Source organism: Melospiza melodia, chromosome 18, assembly GCF_035770615.1.
Source record: "Melospiza melodia melodia isolate bMelMel2 chromosome 18, bMelMel2.pri, whole genome shotgun sequence".
Lineage (NCBI taxonomy): Eukaryota > Metazoa > Chordata > Aves > Passeriformes > Passerellidae > Melospiza > Melospiza melodia.
The window spans coordinates 5,552,501-5,579,988 of record NC_086211.1 but is presented as its reverse complement, the minus strand read 5'-3'; the positions used below and the strand labels follow the sequence as shown (position 1 = coordinate 5,579,988).

Sequence of the window (27,488 nt, the reverse complement as noted above, 5' to 3'; positions counted from 1 at the left end):
CAGGGTTAAAGGCAGGCATGTGGCACTAACTCACAATAACCCTGCAGCAGCTCACCTCAGGAGCTGAATCCTGAGAGCCAAACCACTCCCAAACCACAGGGCAAGGATTCTCCGTGGGTGAGACATAAACACTCCAAAAAATCCTCACTGCAGCCACTGAGTTTAGCTCAGATGTCCCCACAGCCTTCCCTCCCCATGGAGGAGCTCTGCCACCACCCCACACCGCCATCCCCAGGGATGCCCACACAGAGCTGGTCCTGCCTCTGCAGGACACGGGAGAGCCCACCTGCAGCCCCACATGCAGAAAGCCAAGGGGTGAGACTGAAAAAGGCAAAGGAACCCTGACACCAACAGGGATCCACCAACCTGCGGCTGCTCAAACACCTCCAGAGCACCAGGAGCCACCTGCAGGTCTGGATTTCACACAGGCATCCTCAAACCACACCTAGGGGATCAGGCTAAAACAGCCTCTGAGCCTGAAGAGCTTTTGGTGGATGTGTTCCCCACACCAATACATAAAAGCTCAGCTGCTCACGCAGATCAATGCAAGCAAGGATGAGATGAATTTGAACCCCCAACAGAGCTGGAGAGGAGTCAGCAGAGAAGTTTACCACAGACTTTAGATGAGTTTAGGACTCTGTGTTCTGGAGCATCCTGGAATAAAGCATTTCCATACAGTCACAAATCATGGAAAGCCATTCTCACACCTGGCACTCCTCTTTCTCTGCTTTGAACAGAAATCCAAATATCCAAATGGCTTTGAGCAGATCTGCTGCAGTGCTGCTGTTGGCTCCTGAATGTCTTTTATTGAGTGTTCAATGCATTTACAGTGAAAACTTCATACAGGAAAGCAGAATTTTTTAATTTAGGACTCGTTTCTGCCCTGGCTGCTGGTGTTCCAGCTGTCCCAGAAATCAGCTGGTACACGATGCTCTGGCAGCTGTGCTATCAGGGATGGAGCATTTGGCAGCACAGCCACAACCTCCAGGTTGCACAAGGACATTTGCACACCTTGATTTTTCCAGAGCTATCACCTCCCATTCCCTGGAGCAGCATAATCCCGCTTAATGAACTCCTGGAATTACATAAATCAAGGCTAAATTCTGTCCCAATAAATCACCGACCAAAATTCCCACTGACTTAGCCAGGCTAAAATTTTCTTCCACCCTCTGCCATGCGTGAAAGCTTGAAATTCACTCACTGCTGAGCAGCCTCGTTGTCTTTTAGGTATTTTGGGACATGCTGTTTGTTACTGCCATGCCTGTGTCCCTCAGGGGCTGCCCTGGTTATCAGATTGGAGGTGGCTGCTGTGTCTGCACCTCAACAGCAGCAGCATTTGTAAAACCAGCCCCATTTAGCAGGGCAGGCACCTCCCTGCCCCATTTCAGTGTAAGAAGTGGGGTGTGGGCAATTCCTCCACTGCTGCACCAGGGATTTCAAGGTGAGAACTCAGGTGAGTTCACTACAGGGGGAAATGCAGGTGGGTGTGGGCTGGTGTGGGCAAGGAAGAAGCATCAGCAAATGCTCTGGTTCAGAGCTGAGGCTGATCTAACTCAGCTGCATCTCTGGCAAACTCCAGAAAAAGACATGACCTCACCCTGGAGAATGTTCTTTATCTGGTGAGAGGCAGAAACTGCCCAGCCCTGCCCAGGTCTCCAGAGTGAAACAGATCTTTCTGTAGCAGGAATCGAATTAAGCTACCATGAGTTGCCATGAAAACAGCCTTTCCCATGCTCTCTGTTATCCTATTGCTTCCTGGTCGCTCCCTTCTCATTAGAGGAAGAAAGATGCCCCAGCTTTTGGTCCTGTGTCATTACTCAGGCAATGTGAAATGTGCTCAGTGTAAAATCACTGGAGCACCAAGAAATACCCTCACAAAGCACAGAAAATACAAAGGGATGGTTCTCCTATTCTTTCCTTAAATGTTTACAATCCAAGACATGGAGAACAAAGCCTTGTACCTCCCTTCAGCTGCCTCCAGTTGGTATAGGTCCATTTATTGACTGCAAAAACTCAAGGTTACAGGAACAGGCAGCCTGAGCAATATCAAAATACACTAATTCAAGCTGGTTGACCTCAAACAGGGAAAGCTCAAGGACAGGAGCGAGCAATGATAATTATATTGGGGCGTTTCACACATTTATTGATCTCACAGTCTGTCCTCTCCAGCTGGACTGGCTCTCCTGGGAACCCCTCAGGGCATCCCCAGGGAGCACCAGAGCCCAGCCCGGGACAAAGGCAGCACATTCAGCCTGGAGGGGCTCAGAGCACCTCACCCACCAGAAACTGCTCTAGTTCAGCACATTCAACCAACCACGAATTCAATGATTTCGATTTGAGCTGGTAAATGTAAATATTTCTGTTACAGAATGATACAAAATGAAACATTTCTTAGGTGTGCTTTTCTGAGAGGGAAAAAAAAAAAACCTAACAAAAAAAAATTTGCACAAAACAATTAGAATGAGAACAAAAAAAACCCACAAAAAAACAACCTCCAACTATTCAATATTTCATGGGGCAGCCCTTGTACCTTTCAGCAAGGCTCACACCCACTCTGCTCTGCCTCCCCTGCCTCGAGCATCGCTGCTGCCTCTCTTGCACGAGAGCTGCTGCTCCTTGGCTAATTATGGAGGCTTGGATCAGAGCTGTGCTGAAGGCAGCCTGACAGAACCAGCTGTTAAAATTACAGCTGGATCCTAAACTAGCTGTGAGCATCCAGCTTCAGCTCACAGTGGTGCTCCCTCCTCCCAGGGCTGGCTGCTCCTCCTGCCCTAAGTTCAGACCCACAGGTTCTCACCTGCAATTTTTGGCTGCCTAAATGCTTTTCTGCTTTAGGGGAGCTGAAGACATCAGAGCTTTTCTCTTTGCTAGATGTTTTTCTTCCTACAGCAGCTATCTGTAAGATCCATCACCGCCCCATCACTTTGTCACTGCAATGTTCATGGATTTCCTGGAAAGCATAACAGCAGTCGCTGGCCTCTTGCCATAGCTCAGAGAGACAGAAAAAAATAAAAATGCACCAAATTTAACTCTAAAAGACAAGCTTTTGCATGTGGAGCCCTCTCCTTTGCCTTTTGGTGGCGACTCTGTATCCTTATCAAGGCTGGGAAGTGGTGCAGCATCTTCCCCTGATTCCCACAGAGCCCCAGGAGGCAGCAGAGCTCCTTCAGAGGGGCTGCACCAGCTCTGAATCAGCACTGAAAGGCACTGAAAGGCACTGAGAGGCTCCTCCAGCTCCTGCTCATATGATGCCAGTGCTGTGGAAATGTCAGCACATCAGGAATGGGAGTGAGTCCCTGCCACAGCCCTGGTCCCCTTGCACGAGAAAATATAACGGTGAGAGAAAAACCATGCTGTCATCTCCCCCTGCATCCTCCTCCTGAGTTCAGTTTGTTAAGCAGCCCTTGGATGTGCCCTGCCTGTACTGCAGCAAAGCCCTCTTTGGTGTTTACACCATTTGTGTTGTAAATTTGCTGTCAGGGAGCAAGGCTGGGACGGACCCCAGGCAGGAGAGCCCTCCCCAAACCCACTGGGGATGCTGCAGGGCTGCTGCCAGCCTGGCTGGGCTTAGATCTGCTCCTGCTTTTTTGAGTGGATTTATTCAGATGGATCCATTTCCTTCCAAGGCAGTTTGGTTCAATGTTTGTTCACTCACTGTGGGAGGTTTTGCTGTGCTCTGGGTGAGGCTGCAGAGAGCAGAAGTGCCCTGCAAAGAACTCTCCCCCATCCACCTGCCATGGCAGCAGGGCCAGGGCACACCAGGGCAGAAGAAGAAGAAGAAGAAGCCATTTGTTTTAAAGCAATGACTGCAATTCCCTCAAACCCCCAAGGAGAGGATGGGGAGAGGTTTCTTGGACCAAGTCCTGACGTGGACCTGTGTAATGTTAAATGCATAAAGGATTACACTGGGACGACATGAAGAGGAGACTGAGCATCAGCACTGAGGTCCCACCTGCTTCAGCTGAACACACTGCTCTGCAAACCTTCCTCCTTCAACCATTTCAATCTTTCTCCAGAGCCTTTCATCCTAAACTCTTCCTCCCTATTAGACAAAAGGTTTTCGGAAAAAAAAAAAAAAAAAACACAAACAAAAAAACCCAAAAAACCCAAAACCAAACCAAAACAAATTAGGCTTTAATTCCCCTTTTTTGTACCCAAAATCCACAGCACAAGTGCCAAGGCATGGATGCCAGACTTCACAGAGCCTCACTGGGGTCCTGCCCTGCTCCTGGGGCTGCCAAGGTCACACCTGACACACCCCAGGTGCTGCACAGGTGAGGGGGGAGCAGGGGGGCTCAGACCCACCATGGGGGGCTCAGACCCACCCTAAGGGGCTCAGACTGATCCAGAGGGGCTCAGACACACCCAGAGGGGCTCAGACCCACCATGGGGGGCTCAGACCCACCCAGAGGGGCTCAGACCCACCCAGGGAGGCTCCATCTCCCCGAGGGGCTGTGGGAAGGGGCAGCAGCTCCCCGGGCCTGGCTCCCAGCGTGACTCACATCCCAGCCAGGCTGATGTCAGGGTTGGAGAACAGAAGCTGCTCTGTGGCTGGGCAGCAGCAGAAGGAGGATTCTGTGCCAGGCAAGGTTGCTCCTTGGAGGGATGCTCGTGCTTTAACCCACTCCTGACAGCAGCACAGCAGCCTCCAGTGACCTTGGGCTGGGCTGGGAGAGCTGCAGGGTCTGCAATTCCCACCAGGCACTCAGAGCCCTCTGATGGGAACCTCTGATCAGGGGCTGCTTTGGGGGGGCACCTGTACAGCACCCAGAGCAAAACAACAACCAAAATGCTCTTGAGCATCCTTGAAATGCTAAAATGTTCCTTTAAAAAGCCAACAGTGGAGGCTGCATCCTTTCTGGAGAGGGCCAGAGCCCTGCTGCCACTTAGGCTGACATCCTGCATCCCTCCCTGCCTGCTCCCCACTGCTCCCGTGACCACAAAGAGAAGCACCAGCAGAACCTGCCCAGCCCCAAGCTCACAGCAGGCTGCAGAACCCAGCCAAGAATCCAAATTCCCTGCTGCAATCCCTGCCTGGCTGTGATGCCAAATCACTGCATCCTCTGGGACACTGAGACTGGGCAGAGGCTGTGCCAGAGGTGCAGCATCCCTGTGCCCCGAGCTGCTCATTCAGCCCCAGTCAGCCTGCCCAGAGCTCAGCCCACCTCCAGCTGCCCTGGGTGCCCCTGCCCAGCCCAGGAGCTGCCCCTGGTGCCAGCTGGGAGCAGGGAAATGCAGCCAGGCTTTGGGACCCTGCAGCCGGGGCAGCACTCAGGGCAGAGATTTGGGACAGGGTTGTGCTGAAATCCAGAGAGAGCCAGACCTGGAGCTTTGGTTCAGCCAAATACTGGGATCAACTGCTGGGAATTTACTGGAAATGGATTTAACAGCAGGCAGCACTGATGCAATCCCAGCACACCAAGATGCACTGCAGGGAACTGGTGCCATGGTTCCCTACCACAAAACATCTACCCCTCCATGCCCACACCTCTGCTTTGCAAAAGCCAACTTGAATTCTCCACAAAATATCAGATTTTTGCTGCTTTGTAACCACGCTGCTATTACTTTTTTATTTCCATCTCTAGGTCTATGAGGAATCTTCTTAGAGGGATTGGAAAGAGAGGCTAAGACAGCACAAAAAAGCATCCCACAGTGAGGGATGCTCCACAGATCCTGTGACAGCCACATCTTCCTGATGCCCTGAGCCACAAAAACAAGAGCTTCCCATCAGTGAGGGGCAGAGCAGAAAATGATGGAGCTCCTCTCAAAGCCCCGCTCTAATGCTTGAGCCTTTCAAGCATCAGAAGAGAATTTAATCCATTTTATAACTAGCATCAGATAACAGTGACATTAAAAAGCAGTCAGAGCCAAGCAGCAACTTCTTTTGGAGGTTATTACGTAGAAATAAATTAACTTATTTCTCTAGATTGAAAATTCCTCTCTACAGACTAAGATCAAGGCTGGCTAAAGCTTTTGACAGCTGTGTGCCCATCAGCCACATCTGCATTGAGGTTAAATAGAGATTTACACTCACAGCAACTTCTGAAAAATCTCAGACCTTTGGATCAAGATGCAGCCAGTATTTTCAGAAGTTCAACTCACAAAATGTTAGAAGAGCCAATTATAATTAGGCTTTTTCTACATTTCTATATATGGTGTAAATCAGGAGGCAAGTCACTGGCATTACAGGAAACATGCCAGCAAAAAAGCAGAATGAGGGGGAAAATAAACTCTTTATTTACATGATATTATTCACTTTACACACACCTAACACAGCCAGGGCTTTCAGGGCCATTTATAAATTCACAGCCTTATGTGGCACTAAAGCTTTTACTGTGGTATTCAGAGTCCAACGTGAGCTGGTGTTTATACAGTGACATTTCAAACCTCAGTGCCCTCAGCAGAAATACCTCCAGGGCCAGGGCTCAGATCTGGGTACAGGAACATCAACATCAAACTGCTCTGCAGAGATTCCAGCAGTGATCCAAACACCAGGTTTGGGTACAGGAGCACAAACACCAGGTTTGGGTACAGGAGCACAAACATCACAATCCCTGCAGGGATTCCACCATTGCTCCAAACTCTGGGTTTAGATACAGGGACACCAACATCACAACTGCTCTGCATGGATTCCAGCACCACTCCAAACTCTGGGTTTGGGTACAGGAACACAAACATCACCATCCCTGCAGAGATTCCAGCACTGCCCCAAACTGTCGCAGACATTTTTTCACAGAAATCCTTTCTTTCAGATTTCTGTGAAAAAATGTCTGCGACACCAAACTCTGGATTTGGGTACAGGAACACAAACATCACAATCCCTGCAGAGATTCCAGCACTGCCCCAAACTCTGGGTTTGGGTACAGGAACACAAACATCACCATCCCTGCAGAGATTCCAGCACTGCCCCAAACTCTGGATTTGGGTACAGGAACACAAACATCACAACCCGTGCAGATTCCAGCACCTGGTATGGGTTTGGGTACAGGAACACAAACATCACAATCCCTCCAGAGATTCCAGCACTGCCCCAAACTCCAAGCAGACAGTGAGGATTAGAAACTGATTTTGTTTAGCAGAGCACTCGTGGCCCATTTACAAACTGAGCTGCCATTGCAACATCAGTGACACAGCTGGTGGAGCTGCCCCAGTCTTGGACATCTGGACACCCAGACGGACACCCAGACACCCTGACACTGGCAGAGGCTGCCCTGGGCTGGTGCTGCAGCCCCAAACAAAGGGCAGGTGGAGCTGCAGCTTCTCTCCCACCCCAAAGGCTATTTTTAGCACAAGGAGATGATGTAAGCTCATAAGGAACTGGGGGAAGGGAGAAAAGGTTTAAGGAAAAGGAAAACCAAAGGATGCTGAAGAATTTCTGTGCCCTGTCAGGTCAGAGAGGAGGCACAGCCCTGCCCCACACCAGCACAGCATGGAAGTGATGGAGGATTGCCTCACACACACCAACCCCAAACCAGGCAATGCCACCCAGCCCCTGGAGGGCACTGGGATGCTCCTGCACAGCCCAGGCACCCAGGCAGGTGGGTGACCTTGCTCTGCACCCCTGTGCTCCCTTGCAGCACACGGTGCCTGCACAGACCCGGTGAGATGCTGCTGATAACCCTCACATGGCTGCTCTTATCTCGTGGTTTCTCTTGCTGCTGCTGTGAGCTGTTTCCTAAGGAACCAAGGCTTCTGTGAGCATTGCTCATCCATCTCTCCCCCTCTGCCTTCCCAGCATCTTGGATAATTTCAGCCAGATGTGGCTCCTGTAGTTGCTGAACACTCCTCTCTCTTTCTCACATATAAAGCAATGGGGTAGTTTAAAAAATCATCCTCATCCCCAGAACCACCCTTGTGGTGGGGCATTGCCTCATTCTGTGAGGAGCTGGCCTCTCCTGCTCTCACCTTTCCCCCAGCCATGCCCCCATCCTGCTCTGTGTTTGTGCAGGGCTCAGCTCAGCATCTCCCTGACCACACTCACCTGGGAGAAGCCAGCAGAGCTGCCCTGGAGCTGGTGGGAATATAAAGAGGAACATCAGCCAAGGATGTGGGCTGCACCAGGGGAAAAAACAACACTGAACTAAACCTTCCTGCTGGTCTGCACGAGAGAAGCTGAGATGGCAGCTGGCTGCCATCCTGACCACACACATGAGCTGGCTCAAACCCTCCCCGGTGCTAAAAGCAGCTCCTGGTTTAGCTGACAACCCCTCAGCAACAGGGGTTTGGTTTAACTCTCTTATTTAAGATGCAGGTCCAGTTGTCAGCAGATAAAGGATGCTACAGGAAGGACTTACAGCACTGCTCCCCACTTGCAAGGAGCTGCTTTCACACATCAGCTCTGTCTCACCCTTGTCGGGTCACTCCCACAGGGCTGATGCTCAGACCATGGAGCAGGTCCAGTGGGATGGAGCAGTGTTCCACATAAAGACTTCCAGACAGCATAAACCAGCACAAGAAATAGGGAAAAAACCCCAACAATGCAACCCACCTTTGTCTCTCTTGTACCTCTCGTGGGAGCCCAAATCTGGGAACACTCTGCCACAACCCTCACACTGCTACAGGGCCCTGAATGGGGACTTTGTTATTTCTTTAAACCTTCTCACCAGCACCCTTTTCTCTCCTGGCCCTTCCCTGCAGCACAGGAGCTGCCCCAAGCCCAGGGCAGTGATTCCCTGGCACAGGTAAGGCTGTGCATGTGACAGCACCTGGGGAGAACACAAACACCCTCGTGGGGCACCACCCCAGCCCTGTGCAGCACTAAAACCTGCACACTGCACAGGAGGTGCCCTGCTCCCCTGAGCCTGCAGCCCTCTCCACTCTCACCCTCAGATCAGGAGACCCTGCCTGTCCCCATCCATCCATCCATCCATCCATCCATCCATCCATCCATCCATCCATCCATCCATCCATCCATCCATCCATCCATCCATCCATTTCCATCCTCCCACCCCGGGTTTCACTGCAGTGTTTATTTGTTTATTTGTTTGCAGAGCAAAGGGAGGGGACGGTTCTCCTGTGGCTTCACACCCTCCTGCAGCAGCAGCCCCTGACACACCCCGAGTGCTCAGGGCTCAGCAAAGGGCACCAGCAGCCCTCCCTCTGGCTGGTGCTTCATTTCTTTGCTCAGTGCTTTGGGCTGTCTGACATGCAGAAAACCCCGTGTCCTCTGAGGCTGCCATCAGCACTGGTTTGCTCCCCGGGTGCTGCTCAGCCCTGTAATTTCCTTCTGAGGTGGTGAAAAAGCCCAGAGCAGAGCTGGTGTGGCTCTGACACCCACAGCTCCTCACTAGCTGCAGGAAATGGGGTAAGAGACAGCAGAGGATCAGCTCTGTCAGTTAAAATAATTGGATTTGAACTGCAACACTGCTCACTGTTTTGTCTGATGAGGCCCAAAATAAACTGCATTACATCACTGCAGGTCACACTGAGCTAATAAGGGTCTGTTCTCACACTGGGGAAGGACATTTTTGTGTCCCCTGTGTTTTCTCCAGTGCTTTGCAGTCAGAGCTCCTTCCAACTGTGTGAGTGCAGGGGAAAATTAATTCAAACTGCTGCCCAAATTATGCAAGAGCCTCATGGAATGGAAAGTGCACATTAACAGATTTTACTATTTTAGGGTGTTCTTTTATGTCTCATAATTTATTTTGCCATCATATTTGCAGACAAATAGGAAACAACACAGAAGCCAAGTAATCCTAAGGGTGCTGACAGAAGATGGAACAAGCAAATAGGCACCTCCAGAGAAATGCTGCCTGGATAAACCCCAGCTCACCTGAATGGTGACAACATGATGCAGCCCACAGCACTAGAAATACAGGAATACAATCCAACAGAGCCTAAAGCCCCAACACTACTGGCTTTAATATGCCCCAAGTTTTGCCTGCGTGTCCCAACTTCCCCAGCAGCTCCAGTGGAAGCTCACAGGCCACCTCAGGTTGCAGTAGCTCCACATTATTTTACTCTGCAACCCAAGAGATCATCCCACCCATCTGTGGATCTGCCAGTCAAATAATCCCAGTCCTCCAACTTCCACCCCAAAGGACAGGGTTTAAACCTTCACCTGGTGCAAATCTGGATTCCTAAAACACTCCCATGGGACCTGTGGCAATTTTTATCAGCTGAGGAGCCCCAGCTTCCCAAGAGCAATGAATGAAAGCAGTCAAAGTTCAAAGGGCAAACAATTCCCTTCTGTTCTCAGCCACGTTCCCATTCTCTCATCTGTAGCCTGAGATGCATCAGAGCAGCTGCACCTTGGCCAGTTTATCATCACAGTGCTCCTGCCCCACAAATACTGCTACCTTTTTCTTCCTCCACCTCTCCCTTGGTTAAAATAAATCCCTTTGATTAAGGGAAATCAGGAGCACCCAACTGAACTAACTTCCAGCAGATCCTCTGGAAAGCACTGCCATAACAGCCATCTATCAACAGCAGGGGAAAACAACCAAGCTTTTTAAAACTGATCAAGACATTTTTAAAATTCATCAAACCCTGCAATTGCCTTGAGATACAGATCCAGACTTTGTTGGCAATTACAACTGGCCCCTGTTTCCAGGAGAATTCAGCACCCATGCCCCATTAAACTCCTTTAGGAGGGACAATTAGCTGAGGACTGACAGTAATTTTGCCAGTTCATTTACCAGAAGGGATAAAGCCAACCTGAACCATGTTAATGTGAGAATCTCAAGACTGGCATCATTCTGTGCTGTTGTACAAGAAATGTACTGCTAGAGAAAGGGATGTGGCCATGGTGTTAATTAGGATTGCTGGGGTGTAAATAATGTTTTGTTTCATGAAGTCTAGCCAGGGCAAACAAATTATTTAGCTCATACTACAGCTGAATGAAGAGCTCAAATGTATAAGAGGATGTCTCTGGGAATCAATAGTGGATCACTGAAACATTTAATCACAGTTTTACTGATCTCACTGCACCATCTGAGCTCTGCAGTCAATGGTGCTGATATTCTCATTAACAACAGAACCATCAGTCTGAAACACTAACGGGGCAGAGCAGCTGAAAGGGCGTGTGCTCCAAGGCTTCCTAGGGAGCCAGGAACTCTCAATCTCCCTTTTAGGAGTTTCCACTGTGATCTCCTGTCAGAACCCAGGACATCCCTCTGGCTGCCCTGGCCAGGGGCTCAGAGACCTTGGCACAGAGTCAAAGACACCTCAGGCTTTGATTTTAACCCATGGAAACAATTACCAGCTTTATATGAGGATTCAAGCCATGAGAGTTTAAGTAGAATGATAGTTAGTTTGTCACAAGGTAGAAAAATAGAATTTTAGGGTTTTTAGAATGGAGGTTCAGAAGTCAAGATGGAGGGATTTGGGTGTGCCTTGTCATTCTTCTTTCTTCTTCTTAGCCTCCATCTTCTGGGTGCTGGTGGCACTTTTGGATTGGTTTAGAGTAGAAACACACTCTCTACCATAGGTGATAGGTATTGGAAAATTATTGTAAATAAAGTACACGTAGTTTTTAATATAAAAAGATAACACCACCCTGAGGGCAGTCAATGTGCCATGAACCAACCTGCTGGACAGAGCTCAGCAGGTCAGAAAAACAATGTTATAGATAACAGAGAACAAACAACCTTGAAAACCACAGCTGAGCAATCCTGACTCCTTCTTCGATCTCAGGGCTGGGAAAAAAGAGAATTTCTGACACCTTGGGGTCACCTTGACCACAGAAACCCCGAGAGTTTCCCACCGAGGGTGAGTGGCTGTGCCTGCACATCCCCACAGGGGAGATCTCACTGGGGCCTGAACCAGCGCCCAGGGATCCACAGCCAGGCTCCAGAGCTGCTTTCAGTGCTCAGCACTGCCCACACCGGGCATTTCTGCACATGAGAAGTGTCTTTGTTTCCCAGTTCTGATCCTGCTACCTGGCATCACTCTGCATCCCCCGAGGCAGAGGTTTCCCAGCAGTTTGGGAGAAATGCAAGAGCCTTTGGGGCAGCTGCTGCCTTTGCATCCCACACTCCTGTGATTCATCCCCCTCCCCAGAAGCTGAATTTTGCTGCATCCTCCTCTGTGAGGATGCTCCCCTGCACTCCCTCAGCCCTGACCTGCACATCTGACACTCCTGTCCCCAGGCTCATTGCTCCCGAGTCTGGCAGCAGAAATGCTGTGAGAGCTCCTGCCTGGCATCCACAGGCTCCAGACAGTCTCTCCCCAAAGGATATTCTGAAAGACACTGAATTTCTGACCAGGGTACCATCAGGCTGCCTGGAAAAGGATGTTGCTTGAAACTATTCCAATATAGCATTTTTCTTATTTTTCTTATGCAATTATTGAACAAACATCAGAATGCAAAATAGCCCCTGGGACTGGAAAATGGAATTAAATCTTCCAGCGAACACGAGAAAATGGATACTGACATTTCTATTAGCAACAAAATGTTTCATGCTTAGAAACTGGTAACCTGACACTGCTCCAGGGAATTCAGGAGGGTGAGGAAAAATGGTTTGAGACAGCATTAGGAAGGAACAGAGATAGAGGAACACCCCAGTGAGACACAACTGGATGTGGGGTGGGCAGGAGGACACCCTGGTGTTGGTGGCACCGTGGTTTGCTCACAGACAGTTCAGGTCAGTGGAAAAGCATTTTTTGGCACCTTTGGGTGAAGGACAGGTGGGCAGCCACACCTGGGGCTGTGATGGTGCAGCAGAAGGGAGTGTTTGGTGTGTGCATCCCCAGCTTTGTTTTCTTCTAACATCAACCTGGTCCCCCTAAGGAGGAGCCACCTGGCCAAAGCTCCCCTTGGAATTTACTGTCAGGACAACCAACAAATGACATCCCAGGTCATTGGTGCGGCTCCTGTGCTGGGTTTTGGAGATGGTGCCAATCTCAGAGACACTTCACAAAGTAAAATCACTCACACACCACTTACACGATGCCCACCAGGCTGCTTCTCTTCCCCTCCTCCTCCCCAGAGCCCTGCTCACTGAAAATGGCTCACCCTCTTCTCCTCTATTCTGTATTTAATGGCTTTTGAACTTCAAAGAGAGATGAGAAAACCCCATCACTTCAGCGTGCAGTTAAATATTATGCAGCCACATTACTGAAGAACACCTACAAAATACACTGCTAAAATAAACTTCCCTTTGAATTCTTCTTATAATATCTCTCAGAGAGCTCAGAACACACTGCCCTTCTTCCCACACAGCACTGAAGCACCTACTTCACTTTAACCAGGTACACACTCTTCTCACAGTCAAAAGGACTCATCATGTGCTTAAAATTATTCATTTTCCTCAAGCACTTGGTTGAATCCCAGCTTTTATATCCAGAAGTTGCACGATAGAAATTGGGAACATCATTCTTGGGTGGATATTATACACACATTGGCAGATACATTCAAAAATTATCTAAGAAACCAAAGTATTTATTGCTAATAGAACACATCCGACTCCAGCAGACAGCTTTTAGAAAAATCTAAAATAAAAATGTACTCTCAATGAATATGGATACTCCCAACACACTGTGTGCCTCATGTACACAACACAGCAGAGCTGAAATGCTCAAAACATAAATTGAGAATATATGAGATCAGAATTTAATTGTGGTTTTCATAACAGCAAACTGCTGGAGCTACCTGCATATTATTAGTCTTGAAAAGCATCATGAAAATAATATTTTAACCTTTAATCTGTAGCATGGTCTTTGCTAATAAAATTATCCCAAAGCCATCTAAGCACATAGCTGGTGTCAACTACTTAATATGCAGAATAAATTAAATGCCACTTACATATAGCAAAGAAATACCCAGCGAATTTCATGCATTTAGTGCTGGTGCAGCCACACAACAAACCCAGTGGAGCTCTGTGTCTCCTCCTCAAATCCTGCTCTTCTGCAAGAAAATCACCCAAGCCACTGCTCTGCTAGCCCAGCCCCTGCAAGGCCACTGTCACCTGCTGAAAGAGCTCTGAAATGAGCTCTGAAACAAACACAACACCTTTTATCTCCAGCTTTCAATCCAGCTTCACACCCCTGCTCCAGAAACAAACCCACTGGGGCTGGCCTGACCTGCTCCTGGGGAACAGCCCGTGGAAATCAACAGAAAGACTCTTGATAAGCGATTTCCATGAGGTATCCAAATTCCCAATATTCCAAATCAAATGCAGGGAATGCCAGGAGGTGTCACCCTGGTTTTTTAAGTTTTTCTAAGCCTTCTGATGTTTACATTCTTGTAACGAATCTTCTCACACACTTTACATAAATAACTTATTGCTTTGCACTCTTTTCTGGAGGAGGAGAGATTTGATGGACTGTTGGTTTGTCCAGTGCCATTGGAGAGGTGACACTTTTATAAATCTATAAATGTTGGAGTCAGAAATTTAAAAACTCTCTTTTACCTTGGAAAAGCAGCGAGTCCACATCGTGTTCTTTCATGTCCTATAGTGACAAGGAGGGATCTTGTGCACAAGACCATACTTACTTCTGCTTAATGAGATATGGGCAATAATTAACATAAAGAACATATTAAACAGAGAGGAAGGTGCTAGAAATCAAAAAACTTGTCAGCCAAAAATGTGTCTCACTACCTGCAGAATAAGGCTCCTGCTTCTCACTGTGGATGAACTCTTTTCGTTCATATTTGGCTCTGATCCACTGCTCCCGCAGTAATCTGGAATAAAAAATACAGAGAAAAGGAAACATGGTCCAAGATACACTAAGAAAGAAGTCAGAACTATTAATTCTTCAATGAAAGCACAAGTGTGATTTAAAAGTCTTCAAAAAAAATTGCATTGTACAGTCTGGAGTCAAGGGTTTCTTCCGCTTAGAGCTGGACAACAATAAATCATTTCCTTGTACATCCAATTTTATTGGAAACTTATTTTTTTAAAAATGCACATATTTAGCAGAAGAGCCTGTCCCCACCCACCCAATCAGGCTCTGTAAAAAATCCCCTCAGTATATGAACCATTTTAGACCTAATTTTCTCAGGCCACATACTTCAGTGAACAGGGTGAGTAAATGAAAAATCCCAACCACATACAAAAGGGAGATTATTGCCCTGAAGATATCAATACAGAAGCAGAAGGTGCTGAAAACCCATCTGGCCAAGCTCTTCCCAACTCACAGCCCATATTGCCGAGTTTAAGAAAGCAGTCTATGGTGCATGGCAGCAAATATGATTAAAATGTCCTTTACTTTTAATCCTGAAATAATACAGATGATTTATACACCAAGACCTCAAATTCCAAAAAGGAAAAAAATACCCCAAAGATTACAATTGGTTTCTTTTTTGCTATTTTATTTCAGCAGGAGTGTTTGAACCAATGAAGTAACTTTGATCTGGAATATGCTGGAAGTTGCTTCAAACCATTTTTAACTGAACTTATTTCTTAATTGCCCTAGAACCCTAAATAGCTCAGATCACACTCAGAAATAAAGGCATGTGTTATCCCAGCTTCACAGCAGACATTTTGGAGCTGCCTACACTAAAGACAGCAAAAGATCCCCCAGCACTGAGTGTGTTTTGTAAAACCATCACATTTCAACACATCAACTTCTCTGCCAATGAAAACTATTCATATGCTTAATCACCTTTTCTTTTTTGCTGATTATGCAAACCAAATGGTGTCTTTTCAGCAGCCACATCCCAGAAATGCTCAAAGAACATAAACACACCAACATTGCTTATGAAAATTCATCTGCAGGTACAGCAAACACATTCAATAAATCTGCAAGACACCATCCAATGAGAACTGAGGCTGTGATCGGTTTCCTGGCAAAAAAGGAGGAAATAATTGCACAGACTTTGTTCCCTCCTTGTGTCAGCTCCTTGGTTGGGGACCAGCCTTCTCCCCAAGGTTTGGGGAGCACCACAGCTTTCCTGCCCCCAAAATCAGCTGTGAACTCCTGCTGTAATACAAACAAAAACTGATTTTGTTTGTACCAAATCTGCCTCTGCCCTCCTGCTGCTGTTTCCATGGCTGATCTTTGGCTGTCACACACCTGCAAGTTTGACTGTGAGCTCTGAACACCCATTTCTCATTTCATGCTGCCATCCTGCGCTCTGCTCTGGGTGCATCCCATCCTCAGGAGCTTCAGGGGCACTTTGTACAATCACAGAAAGCTTGGAAGGGACCTTAAAACAATCTAATTCCAACTCCCCTGCCATGGGGTAGCTCAAACCCCATCCAGCACCCAAGGGGGCTCTTCTGGGTCCAGCAGGACGCCTCTTCTGGATCTGACATCCACAAATATGGAAGCCTGATGACTCAAAAGGTGACATCCAAACGCCTTGCTCTATGATGCTGTCACTCATCAGCAGAGCTACCAAAACTTAATCACAAAACAAACACAAATACTTGAATTGACTATTCTTCTTGCAATTTTCCCTGGCCAGCTGCTGTGGACAGCTTGTTATCACTGAAGCCAAACTTGGACCTTTTCAGCGAGATGATGAGGGATGGAACGGGGAGGAAGAAAATTCACACCACCCTCAGCTCCAGCTGACGTCAGTGGCTTCAGCAGGAGCTGCAGCTGCTCTGAGCTCTGGAATTGTGAGAGTTCAGCCTTCCAGCATGGGGCTTTAAACACAGCAAAAATTGAGAATTCATGGGCAGCAGTGGGAAACACTCCTGCTGCAGGATGCAGGCTGTGCAGGAGATACCCTGCAGGGCTCATCCCTGGGGATAAACACTCCTGCTGCAGGATGCAGGCTGTGCAGGGCCCATCCCTGGGGATAAACTCTCCTGCTGCAGGATGCAGGCTGTGCAGCAGCCACCCACCCTGCAGGGCTCATCCCCGGGGGAGCAGCACTTCCCTGTCTGCCCAGAGCATTGCTGCAGGGGCCCCAGAGCTCTTGTGCAAGACCTGGGGCACCCCCGGGGCAGCCAGCAGGCACCACACCCCAAGGGGAGCCCTGAGAAGCTGCAAAATGTTCTCCCTCAACATCTGGCCCTGAGCAGGAGTGGCTGCAACTCCCTAATTTCCCAAAGCCCATGGGAATCCAGCTGTGCCACCTTCCCAGCAGCTTCCTGGCACTTCACACACACTCTTCCCCTTCCCTTATCATCACAACCCCAGGCTCTTTCAGCAATAATTTCCCAAAAGCCAGAACACACCACAGAGCAGCCCGCAGCTTGGACAACTCAGTGCAAGGCCACCAGCTGCAGCTTCTGCTCCAGGGGTTATTTATAGAAAGCAGAACAACTCCAGCAAAAGAAACCAAAACAAAAACCCAGCTAGGACAGCGAGGAGTTCACCATCTCCCTCCACTGCAAGAGAGAAGCTGAGCAGGGATCTCACCACATTCACTCTCTTTTGGACTAGATGCAATCCTGCCATACAAAGCTGCTGGTGCTAAAACCCAGCTTCACCAGCACAGCTGTGATGAGTTCATACAGGAGCAGGAATGTGCCCTGGGACCTGCAGGAGCTGAGAGCAATTGCAGGGCAGAAGATCCTCAGACCATGCATGGATTGTATGAAAAGAGCCACCACTTTCAGGAGACTGCTGACCTCAATTTAAATATATCTTCAGAATATCCATTCTTCAGAATATATCATCAGAATAGCTTCAGAAATAATTGTTTTAATTGAAATGCACTTTTCCAGGCATGAATATGTGTGTATGCAACCCAGGGCAGACACCACATAACCAACACAGGAGCCTCCATCCAAACCCATCTTTAACTCCAAAATGATTCTGTGACCAGAAATTACTGCAGTAACAGCCCCCTGGTATTTTACTGCATTTCTGGTCATGGGATAATGCAGCAAATCAGCAAATATATTATTTGTGTTTGTTAAAAAAAAAATGTAAGTGCATCATTCCCAAACTGTGGAGATGCATCAGCTTTCAGGATCAACTCCAAAAGCTTTAACAGCCCACCTAAAGTCTGTCAGGCTGCTGGTTACAGGGAACTTGTCATTTTTTGGCAATTAGAACAGAAAATTCACTGCACTCATCAAAACCCCACCAACAAAACAAAACGCTAAGGAAACCCACAATTCAGAATAAGGGAAAATTCATCCCCCAGATGGGAAAGGACTGAGTTTGACTGAGGGGCAGCAGGTCCAGGGGCTGACAAAGCCCTGCCCACACCACTGCAGGCACTTGTTTGCTTTCCTGACCACCCACACGAGCACCAGGGCCCGGCCCAGGGGCAGCAAGGAAGGTTCCAGAAGGAGCCACTGGAGCGGTTTGATCCTGGTCCCACCTACTCAAAGCCCACAGCAAAAAGCAGCCGAGGAAAAGCTGCTGAAGCAGTTTAATATCAAAGTGTGGCTGCATGGCTGCAGCGTGCTGTGTGGAGGAGGTGCTGGCCAGCCAGATTCAGTCTCTCCAGTTTATTTTTTCCCCCCAGAGTGATTTTTTCTCAGCTGGGCTGTGGCTGGTGCACTCCAGAGCACACCCACAGATGCTGCACATCGATGCTGTGGCTTTTCTGGAGACACATGACAGACAAGAAACCCCAGCCAGAGGTGAAAGTGGCCCAAAAGACGCCAAACACCCCCCACTACCCCTGCCCAACTGCATCCTTGTGAGGCACCATCAAAGAAGTGAATGTCAAACAGAAACACCATTTCCAGAAGCCAAATTTGCAGCTTCTGGAATTTGTCAGAGGATTTTCCAGCAAAATCCAGCATGCTTTCCACAGGCAGCCTGGTGGTGCAGCCATGCCAGCTTTCTGTCAAACAACTGCTCTAATGAAATTTTAAGTCAGAATCCAAATTCTTTGCTCAGGCTGCAAGGAGAGCCACTGCAGCAGAGACTAAAAGCCTGTCTAGCTTCACACTCCTCTCCTATCTACAAAGTTCTTGCTGTGAGGACTTGCTTTAAAGAGCTTTGTGGAGGGATGAGACAGCTGGGGGCTCCTTCAGCTCTCTGTGCACCAGCTCAGCCCTTGCAGAGCCTGAGCATTGATGTGCATCCCCTGCCAAGAGCAGCACCCCACAGCAAGGGGAGAGCACAAGCACAGGGGTTTGGCTCTCAAGGCATAAAATCCCTGCATTGTGGGTTTGGAGAAGTTAAAACTGATTCTGAGCATGCAAAATCACAACATTCTCTGTTAAAACGCTAACTGGTTCCTTTTTTTGGTTTCATTGCTTTACATGCACTGTCCAGCACACCCCAACACTATTTTTCAGAGTGCTTAAACACCAATTAAAACCATGTAGGAAGCAGCCTCTGTCAGTAGCACCTTAACCTTGTAGCAATTTCCTTTGGAAATTAAAGGAATCAATATGAATTAACAGGTTTACAAGCTAACAGCAAAGAGAAAATGAACAATGAGAGTAAATCCCATGGCTGGTCAGGATTGAAGGACTGGGCAGATCTCAGCACTTGGGTGACTCGAAGAATTCCTGAGGCTGAGTGCCCAATTTGAGCCACCAAGGAGGCTCCACCATTGGGAATGAACTGATGAGCAGCCACTCCCAGTGGCCACACTGCAGCACCTCAAATTTTACACCCAGGACATCACCCACGGCACTTCTGAAAGCTGTGGATGTAAAATCTGAAAACCCTAAAAAAAAAAAAAGAAAAAAATCTAAAAAAACCCCCAAACCCCAAAAACCTAAAAACCTAGTTATTAATAAAATAACTAGGAGCCTGAGCAAATCTCAATTTTACCCCTGTGGACATTATGCAATGAAGTTTTTATAGCTATAAAGTGTTTATTTCTATGAAGCACTGGCAAAAGGAGGTGACAGAGGAAAGGGTGAGGAGTTTGCAGCCCAGGCATGGCAGAGGAGGGGCCCTGCTGACCTTCCCACACCACACCAAGGTGATGGGCTTGGTAGCTCCTCCACCAAACGTACCAAGCTTCAAATTATTAAAAAAATAAATAAAAAATCCAGAGATCTCCCAGGCAATTTTCCCTCTGCACATCTCAATCAATACAAAAAGGCACTTGAGCAATAACTGCTGTTCTGAGGATGAGGGCATGGATGGTGTGTGCCTCTCTCTGATGTCTCACAACCAGCACAGCCCATCCACCTCACCCTGCCCCATTTTCTGTGCTCACAGCCAGGACACTGAGCTGCTCTGCATGAGGAGCAGATGCAGCTCCCACTGACCCAAGCACAGCAAAGCTCTGCAGCTCCTTCTCAACGCCACAGGATGAGGCTCTGCGTGCCCAAATCAAGCAACAGAAAACCATGCATTGTAGCAAGGACAGGGATGTACTTCCAGCTCTGCAAAATCCCAGTGAGAGATTATCTCACTTTCTTCTATCAGTTTTCAGCCAATAAAACACTGAACAAAGCCTTTTTCCTTTGCCTTTACTCAAGAGCGAGTACCTGCTGCTGAGCAGTGAGTCAAAACTCAGCCATGTGCTTGCAATGTGCCTGCCCCACAAAAATCTGTTTCCCAGCTCTCCATCTGCTGCTGTGGCCCACCAAGCTGGGCCACGACCCCTTGTGACCATCCAGAGAGAGGTTTTGTGGTTTAAATTCCACACCCAAAGCTCTTTGGGCCAACCTTGTGGTGGTGTGGGAACACCCCAGAGTCTGGGACTCATCTCAGTGTCAGGGACTGCCCAGAGGAACAGGAGCTGCTCTGGTCACTGTCCCTGGGACATGGGTCAGTGCTGGCAGGCAGAGATGAGAGGAAGGAAGGGGATTTTTTGTTTGTTTTGGGGTTTTTATGATTTGTTGGGGGTTTTTTTTGGTGGGGTAATTTTTTCACCTATGAACTTTCCCTGGGCAATTCCAGAGCACCCCTCCAACTTCTCAAACCTGTGCCAAGTGTCATGCAGAACCAAGAGGCTACAATGGGGTTTTTGAAGGATACAGAAGCCAAATGCAGCAGGCAAACACCATGAATTCCCCAAAGAGCCAACCACAGCACTGCAGGCAAGAAGAAAAAAGGACAAGCTGGCACTGCAGCACTTCCTCCCCCCAAACTTCACAATTCCTCATGGAACCAAGGCAGAGGGATCCCAGAAACAGCATTATAAAATCAACAAGCTTCCAATGAACAAAGAGCTGCCCAGGCACTGCAGCTGCTGGAATGAGAAGCTCCAAAAGCTCTCAGTGCTGCAGAACATGGTTGGAATCACTGCCAGTGCTGGATGGAGGTGTCACCCATGGTGATGCTTCCCAGGGCTGCAGGCTGGGAACAGCTCATGCTCTTGCAGTGACTGGACTGCAGCGAGGCGGGGAAAAGCTAAATTTACATCCCTGGAGAAAGCAGCACTCCCCTGCACTTGTTCAGCATCATCCTGAGAGGAACAGAGAGCCCTGAGTTAGAGAAAGAGAAATACAACTGGGCACAGCATCCTTGAGACAGGTGTGGTGTGCCCACAGCGCCGGGCCTGCAGCAGTGTCAGGGGATTCTCTGCTCCTCTCAGGGGTCACATCCATCCCACTGCTGCCATGGCAGGGACCCAGAGAACCAGAGCACAGCTCCAGGCTGAGCACAGGAACCAGGCCATGCAGGCTGGGCATTGTCCCAGTGCAGAACAGGCACAGCAAGCTGGGACCAGAAAAGGGTCAGAAATTTGTGTTCCAGCTGCTCCCAGGAAGATTGGCCTTGCCTCCCAATGAATCAGTAAATAACCAAGAACAACAAATCCTTTTAATTCCCTGCTGCTCCTCAGAGGTTCCCAGCCCAGCATGATGCTGCTCCATCAGCCATGGACCCCAGTAAGGTCCCTGTGAGCTCACACAGCTCCATTAATGTCCCTGTGAGCTCACACAGCCCCATCAGGGTCCCTGTGAGCTCACACAGCCCCATTGATGTCCCTGTGAGCTCACACAGCCCCATCAGGGTCCCTGTGAACTCAGACAGCCCCAGTGAGGTCCCTGTGAGCTCACACAGCCCCAGTGAGGTCCCTGTGAGCTCACACAGCCCCAGTGAGGTCCCTGTGAGCTCACACAGCCCCAGTGAGGTCCCTGTGAGCTCACACAGCCCCAGTGAGGTCCCTGTGAGCTCACACAGCCCCAGTGAGGTCCCTGTGAGCTCACACAGCCCCATCAGGGTCCCTGTGAACTCAGACAGCCCCAGTGAGGTCCCTGTGAGCTCACACAGCCCCAGTGAGGTCCCTGTGAGCTCACACAGCCCCAGTGAGGTCCCTGTGAGCTCACAGAGCCCCACTGATGTCCCTGTGAGCTCACACAGCCCCATTGATGCCCTGTGAGCTCACACAGCCCCAGTGAGGTCCCTGTGAGCTCACACAGCCCCAGTGAGGTCCCTGTGAGCTCACACAGCCCCAGTGAGGTCCCTGTGAGCTCACAGAGCCCCACTGATGTCCCTGTGAGCTCACACAGCCCCAGTGAGGTCCCTGTGAGCTCACACAGCCCCAGTGAGGTCCCTGTGAGCTCACACAGCCCCATTGATGCCCTGTGAGCTCACACAGCCCCATTGATGCCCTGTGATCTCACAGAGCCCTGGCTGGAGCTGAGCCAGTGCCTGGCAGAGCTCCCCAGAGTGACACAGCTCTGCAGGATGGAGGGAGGGAACAGCAGAGCAGCAATGGGGCTGAGCTGCACTGGCCAAGCAGGGCACAGCAGCAGGCACAGACCCTGCTGCCAGCCCACAGCAGCAGCAATGGGGGTGCTCCTGCTCTGCAGGCTGCTCCAGCAGCTCCTGCTGCCTCTCCCTGTGCAAGGAGGGCCAGGTGTGATTGGGTACCTGCGTCTCAGGACACCCCAGCTGCAGGGACCTGCCCTGCTCTCTCCTCCAGCACGAGCTCTGCACCCCTCAGGCATGGAAAGAACCAGGACTCTGCTCCCGGGCAAGCTGAGCACCATCAGAGAGGAGCATCTGACTGGATTAACTGAGACTGGGGAGCAAACAAAATCAAAACCCCCCAGAACTGTATCTCCTGCCAATCTTGCTTCTCCAACCCCAACATGACAAGCACACACAAGTCCCAAAATGGCACAGCCAAACTGCTGGGGCTCTGGAGCTCTGAACACTGCATAAATGGATGCTGTTTTCTTGCCAGGCCAGGCAGCTCCACTCACACAAAAATAAAAACACCTTGGTACACAGCAGGGTTGGACCCTAAAAGCCAAATTCAGTCCATCCCCTTTACCCTGGATGGCAGAGCAGGCTCTGCTGCTCAGCTCCTTGCTCCCAGCTCACCAGGGAGGTTACTCCACACAGCCTTTCAGCTGCCTCCATGGAGCAGATTATTTGTATCTAGGTGGAAAAACACCCAACAGAAACCCCCATCCAGTATTTCTGCATTACAAATAATCCAGCATCTCACCCAGCAGATCAGCAAGTTCTGCCTTGCTGCAGAAGGGGGCTTTGAAAAGGCAGAGGAAATCAATGGGCAGAAATTGGCATCCTTGCAGCTCTAGAAACTTGGAAGAGCCTGGGGAACAGGCAAACTATTGACTCCCCTGCATCATCTCACTGTACTTATTAAATAGGATCCCACAAGTAGCATAAACTCTACCATATGTGTGCAGAAGGAAAAACATTTTCAGGATTTTTATAAATGAAACCTCAATTGTGGCAAAAAAAAAATAAAATAAAGTCTTATGCTAAAACTAAAGTATTGCAGAGGCTGCAGCTGCACAAACAAATAAATGTTGTTTACCAGCAGAGGTATTTACTTACTGGCAGTCAAGATAGGTTGGTTTATAATAAAACGGTGGCATTTTAGATTCATATTTTGCTTTTGCTACATTGTTTCCATTCGAGGCCATAAACTGTAAAAAGAGAAAAAAACAGGAAGAATTAAGAAAATTTTAACAGTATTTTCTTTTCTTTTCTTACTTCTACAAAGCAATAAAATTATTGGTATGGGGGACCTGTTCTCTTACTGAGAGGTGCACCCAGGACTGTGCACAGAAGGGTTGCTGCAAATAAATACTGGTTATTATTGCAAATAAATATTGGTTATTATTGCAAATAAATATTGGTTATTATTGCAAATAAATATTGGTTATTATTGCAAATAAATATTGGTTATTATTGCTAGGGATCCTACAGATTAAAATGATGCTGAGGACACGTCCCAGCCCCACCTGCATGATCCCCACAGGAGCAGGAGGCAGCACACAGTGACATTTCCCCCCCAGGCTTGGGAATCAGATGGATCCCAGGAATCCAAATGGGGATTAGGTAACCAGGGGGAAAAGCCTCCCACTGGCTTTTAGTCTCCATGTGCTACAGCCCCAGCAGGGTGAAAACACATCCAGCCTCTGACAACACATCCTGTGCCTCAGATCACATCACTTGTGCCAAAAGGATGAGTTTGTTTTTGCAAAGTCATTGCAGCTACCTCAGGAAGGAGCTTGAAGTGATAGACAAATAAACAAACAAACAAATAAATATATAAAAGTTCTATCTCCCTTGACAGCCCTCCTTTCCAATAAATCAATCTATAATGTTTTTATCTCCCCTGACAGCCCTCCTTTTCTTCTGATACACAAATGGTTGGTTGAGAACTCAGCAAAGAAAACTTCTTATTTCCTTATTCATACATTTTGTTTATTGAAATTCACTTTATAAGTGTAAAAAACCCCATTCTTTTCCAGGCAGCCATGCTAAATACATTTTGTTTTGTGTCAAATGCCAGGTATACAAACACAACAAACAACTAAGTTGTTTTTTTTTTATTATTACTGTCATGGTTTTGAATTTCTCACATTTATATATTTAATCTATTCCCCCCAAAATACCAGGGGAGGAAAAATCTATGGAACACTAAGGCCTATTGTGATAAAACACACAATTCCATGAGGTGCAGCTTTCAGAAAAACCTCAACTCTACCCACAGAAGACAGAAACCAGTGACTGGTAGAGTCCTTCATGCCTTTGAAGACACCAGCAGTCAAAGCAGAAAGGTTTCCTGGGTGCCTTTAGCAGCACCACAGAAATCCAGGCCGGTGTGGGGCATAAATAGAGGGAATTTATACTGTGAGGGTTTGGTTTTCCAAGCTGTGAATTTAAGAGGAGCAAAGCCAGAGACAGCTGAGCTGGGCAGGGGTGGTGGGCTAGGCAGACAGGTCTTGTCTGTGAGAAACACTGAGAAGAAGAAAGGAACAAGAGAAGACAATTCATTGCAAGAAACAAGAGAAGACAACTCATTAAAAATGAGTGTATTTTATATACCATTTCACTGACATCTTCATAGGGGTGAGGAAATAATACGGGCGCTGTACTTCAGCCAGCACCAAACCTCGCTCCCACATTCACCACCTAGACCTGCTTTGTCACACCCCATTTCCTGCGGCATTTTTAGGAGGGGAAGAGCCCAAAGGCCTGGCAGGGACCCTGGCAGAGCCCTGGCAGGGCAGGGCAGGGCAGGGGCAGCACGTACCTCCACCTGGGCATCGTCCCACTCGTCCAGGCGCACCGACTTCACCTTGCTGACCTGCGGGATGCTGCGGTGGATGCCCGAGCAGCTCAGGCAGATGAAGATGCCCAGGCTGTGGGATGCCCAGTCCGGGTCTGCAAGCAAGAAGGAAAGAGGGAATTGAACTTTACTGAGCTTTTGGATTCAGGGCAGCAGGAGGGAGGCGGAGACAGGGCATGGCAGGGGGGTCAGGAGCTCAGGGCATGGCAGAGTTCAGGAGTGACCAGGTCTGATGGCCCTGAGACTAAAGGCATCAGGTAAATAGACAAGGAAAATAAATGTTTCTATTGACAGGAATACAAATTAAACTAACAATTACCAGATTGCAATCCCCAATGCAGCTGTTATTCCCCAAACCCCAATACACAGACAGCTGCATGTGCCCAAGACCTCCATAGCTCACTCCCTGCTCACGAGAGAAGAGGGGAATATCCTTCTCTCATGAGGAAATTCCACTCAAAAACTGCATGGAACAAAGACTACATCAGCTCAGGGAAGCCGCTGTGCTGCTCCCTTTTATTATTTATTACATGTGCTCCACACAGAGATTTTCCTCCCACAGCTGCAGCTCCCACATCAGCCCAGCCCTCCATGCCAGGAGGTTTCCAGCCCTTGCCTAACTGGAAAAATGCCACCAGTGGTAGCTCTGTACTTTCTCTGAGCAAAACCACGCAGTGTTTACAGCCCCGGGCTGACGTCTCACACAAAGCACTGTAAACAGAGTCCCTTGCCTCCAAATTCCTCCCGGGAGCAGGGACACAGAGGGACAGGAGGAGGGCAGGGGCAGGGCACATCCAGCAGTGTCCCTGGCACTGCCTTGCCAATGCAGCCAATACAGGGATCTTTGTTTGAATCCAAGGCAAATGTCAGTGCCTGCAGCCCCAGCTGTGCCCCAGCAGCACGAGTTTCACTGCAGGTCACCCAGGCAGGCACCAAATCCTGCATCCTGCCCAGAGCCACAGGGCTGGCAGCCCCTCAGCCACCCCACGGCACCAGGCTGGCACGGGGTAAGGGCAGGTCTCTGACAGCCCCTCACCATCCTTTTATCCCCCCCTGAACCCTCAGTGCCCACAGCACAGCAATTGTTTATAAAAGGCAAGGGGATGTGCTTCCTCCTCCTTATCCATATTTAATGCTCTGGCTGGGTCAGTGCAGGGGACCAGGCTGGCATGGGGCAGCTCAGCTCTGAGGGGGAAACAAGGGCTGCCACCAGCCCTGCCCTGCCTCAGGGACAGCCACAGCTCTGCCCTGCCTGCAGGGACAGCCACCAGGGACAGCCACCAGGGACCAGCCACCAGCCCTGCGTGCAGGGACAGCCAGCAGCTCCCCCAGCACACCCTGGGGAAGGGCAGTTCAGTCCCCCAGAGGTGGCTCTGCTCAGATGCAAACCCCAGTGCAGAATGGGGATTCTCATCAGACACAGCTGGGTGCCCACAAGGGAGAGGGGAGCAAATTCCCAGGCTGGCACAAGTCAGACCCAAATATGGGTTTTTTCTGTTTCACAGGGTCTCCTATCCTCACCAGAGACCCCAGTGACTACAACTCAAGCCTGGCAAGCACAAAGCAGTCAGGTTGATCTAAGGGCCTGGTGCTGCCCACCCTGCTGCTCCCACAGCTTCACACCCCATCCCAGATCATGTCCCCTCTCATTCCAACCTCAAGGATTGTGCCCAGTTATTGGGCTGGCAGCAAGAATCAAGAGTTTTGCATGCTCAGGCACTTTCTGGGTCTATCTCATCATATTGTCCTCTCTCATCTCCAAACACGTTTGTAATCTAAGCCTGGGGCCCTCCAAACTTGCTGCCACAAAAACACCCCAAGGTTCAGCACTGCTGAGGGTCCCAAGGGAAGCACCAGGCAGGAGGAGAGTTCAAAGACCTCAGGTACCAACTTAGCCCCATCCAAAAAATTGCTGGGTAGTGAGAACCCCCAGCACAAACTGATCTGCCAGGGCAAGCCTCTCTGAAACGTCACCCTTACCACAATTTGAGATTTCTTGTGGCTCTTGTGTCGCAGACATCTTTTATGAAAAATCCTTTTTTTAGGATTTTTCCTCCTGAGAAGCCAAGAGGCCTCAAGAACAAAATGTAAACAATGGTTATCTGCTGCTGTGGAATGTAACAGGTGGATCTTTGATTAGCCCATGTTGGATGTTTGTAATTAATGGCCAGTCACAGTGAGTTGGCTTGGACAGAGAGCCAAGCCACAAACCTTTGTC

General features: G+C 49.0%; 1 protein-coding gene across 1 annotated transcript in view; it reads right to left on the bottom strand.

The window, feature by feature from the left end:
• Window positions 1–27,488, bottom strand: part of ADAP1 (ArfGAP with dual PH domains 1) — a 50,334-nt gene that overhangs the window by 14,271 nt on the left and 8,575 nt on the right. Inside the window, exons 2-4 of the mRNA XM_063171812.1 lie at window positions 25,235–25,365; window positions 23,527–23,618; window positions 14,541–14,623 (exon numbers count right to left, since the gene is read on the bottom strand). Of these exons, the coding sequence (XP_063027882.1) occupies window positions 14,541–14,623; window positions 23,527–23,618; window positions 25,235–25,365 (306 nt within the window). The remainder of the gene's footprint in view (window positions 1–14,540; window positions 14,624–23,526; window positions 23,619–25,234; window positions 25,366–27,488) is intronic.